Source organism: Amphimedon queenslandica, unplaced genomic scaffold (assembly GCF_000090795.2).
Source record: "Amphimedon queenslandica unplaced genomic scaffold, v1.1 AMPQUscaffold_7628_Cont20423, whole genome shotgun sequence".
NCBI classification, from domain to species: domain Eukaryota; kingdom Metazoa; phylum Porifera; class Demospongiae; order Haplosclerida; family Niphatidae; genus Amphimedon; species Amphimedon queenslandica.
This window is the reverse complement of record NW_003552090.1, coordinates 1-2,168: the sequence shown is the minus strand read 5'-3', so window position 1 is coordinate 2,168 and position 2,168 is coordinate 1. Positions and strand designations below refer to the sequence as shown.

The window sequence follows — 2,168 nt, the reverse complement described above, 5'->3', positions numbered from 1 at the left end:
GAATGCATTAGCTGTGCATACTTTACTGACAAATAAAACTATGACACAATACAGGCTACAGTATGTTAATACTGGTAATAATACTATGTCACAAAATGACCTCTCAATATTAAATTTTATGTACGTGTACATGTATATGTACAGGTTTTACCTAAATGTTTTTGATAATAATGACAAAGGAATTTTCTCTGTGACTCTTCCATCTCCTGCCATAAGGAAAGACAGGACTCCCTCAATATCACTTCTACTAGAGCAAACTTTCTTCACTATGTATTCTCTGTGCTATAAATGTTAATAAAACTATAAGGATAAATCCATCATGATAGCTGTGAGTACCTCAGCCTTTTGCTTCTGAGTACCAGTCTTGGCTGCTGAGTTCTGTGAAACGATTCTTCTAATAGTATCCTCTTTTGAAGCCTAAAATTAAGACATAATAAAAAATGAAGGACTCAATATTATAACTTACAACTAGCATATCATTCTCTACTAGTCTATCAGCTTTGCTTTTCAAAAGAGTGGCATTAGTTTCATTTTGAGACTGTGCCTCAAGAAGATCTTGTGTTACTGAAGTTATTGTCTCTATTGATGACTCATAAACAGCAATGTCAATCTCTAAACAGAGACACTGATCAATGAGGAGTCTTTTTGAGTCGTCAGTGTTTCGTTCGTTGATTAGTTGAGCACATTCCGTTAGGAGGGACTCGTATTTGAGGGACTCCTCGTTGGCTTCTTTTCTAAATCCAAGGCAACTTTGAGATATTGAAATGTACTGAAGTTCAGCTTCCTGTAGATAATAGAGGAATCACTTTAATAACTAATAACATTGTTAATAACATTTAATAATGCTAGAATTTGATGTCGAAATCAGCTCAAACTTTCTACATAGCATAAGGACATCAATATGTATCAGAAAATGTAATAAAAATTTGAGGCGATTTCGGAGCCATTTTTTGGAAAAAACCATGGGCTATAGCCTTGGGTATTTTTCAGAATTTCGGTGTTTTCTTAAAATGGCCATAACTCGAAAAATATTTGTCGGAATCAGCTCAAACTTGCTACATAGCATAAGGACATCAATATGTATCAAAAAATGTAATAAAAATTTGGGGTAATTTCGGAGCCATTTTTTGGAAAAAACCCATGGGCTATAGCCTTGGGTATTTTTTAAAAATTGGCTCGTTTGTAAAAATGCTTATAACTCGAAAAATATTTGTTGGAATCAGCTCAAACTTTCTATGAAGCATAAGGACATCAATGTGTATCAGAAAATGTAATAAAAATTTGGGGTGATTTCGGAGCCGTTTTTTGGAAAAAACCATGGGCTATAGCCTTGGGTATTATTCAAAAATTGGCTCATTTTTAAAAACACTAATAACTCAAAAAATATTTGTCAGAATCAGCTCAAACTTTCCACACAGCATAAGGACATCAATATAGATCAGAAAATGCAATAAAAATTTGGGGTGATTTTGGAGTCATTTTTTGGAAAAACCATGGGCTATAGCCTTTGCTTTTAATTGCAGGTGCTACAGCCATGCATATACATGTATGTACCATAAATAGTGCAATATGTGAACTCACTGATATGTGTTCTTCTACTGACTGTAAAACAGATGAGTCACTGTTAACATCTTCAAGAATACCATCTTTGACTGTAAACCTGTACATTAATACATTATGTATCACATGTACTGTGGGTCACATTTGATGCATAGTATCATTAAAATTAAAATTACTTTAGATTATGAATATCATTTATCGAATGAACATCACTAGCCAATTTCACAATGCTCTGTGTAGCATTTACTGCCAGTTGAGATATCTCATTAACTATACCTTCTACTGGAACTTCAAGCAAAAGAGACTACAGCAATCAGCAAAAAATAAATATATTTAATAACAATAGACATTACAGTACTAATATCTATTACTTCAATACTTGTCATTGTGCTGACTTTAGCTCTTTTAAAATCCTCAACACTACACGATTTAATAATAATTATTTTAAAATATAAAATATAAAGGAGAGAGTATTAATAAACCTTGGTGATTCATTTGAAGACATTTCTAGTAATGAAATCACTTTACTAAAGACAGACCTTAATTTCTTCTGTAATAAAAATAATTTAATAATTATAATTTATAATAATTTAATAATTTACTATTAA

The 2,168-nt window shown here is 31.8% G+C and overlaps 1 protein-coding gene across 1 annotated transcript; it reads right to left on the bottom strand.

The window, feature by feature from the left end:
* Positions 1-151: 151 nt before the first annotated feature.
* LOC109591638 (uncharacterized) lies at positions 152-2,110 on the bottom strand (the record flags this gene model as incomplete). The annotated part of the gene is made up of 7 exons (XM_020007328.1): positions 152-282; positions 337-417; positions 467-784; positions 1,582-1,660; positions 1,737-1,864; positions 1,932-1,980; positions 2,043-2,110. Coding segments are annotated over 7 exons (854 nt in total), but the record flags the coding sequence as incomplete, so codon positions are not given.
* Between the last annotated feature and the right edge of the window lie 58 nt (positions 2,111-2,168).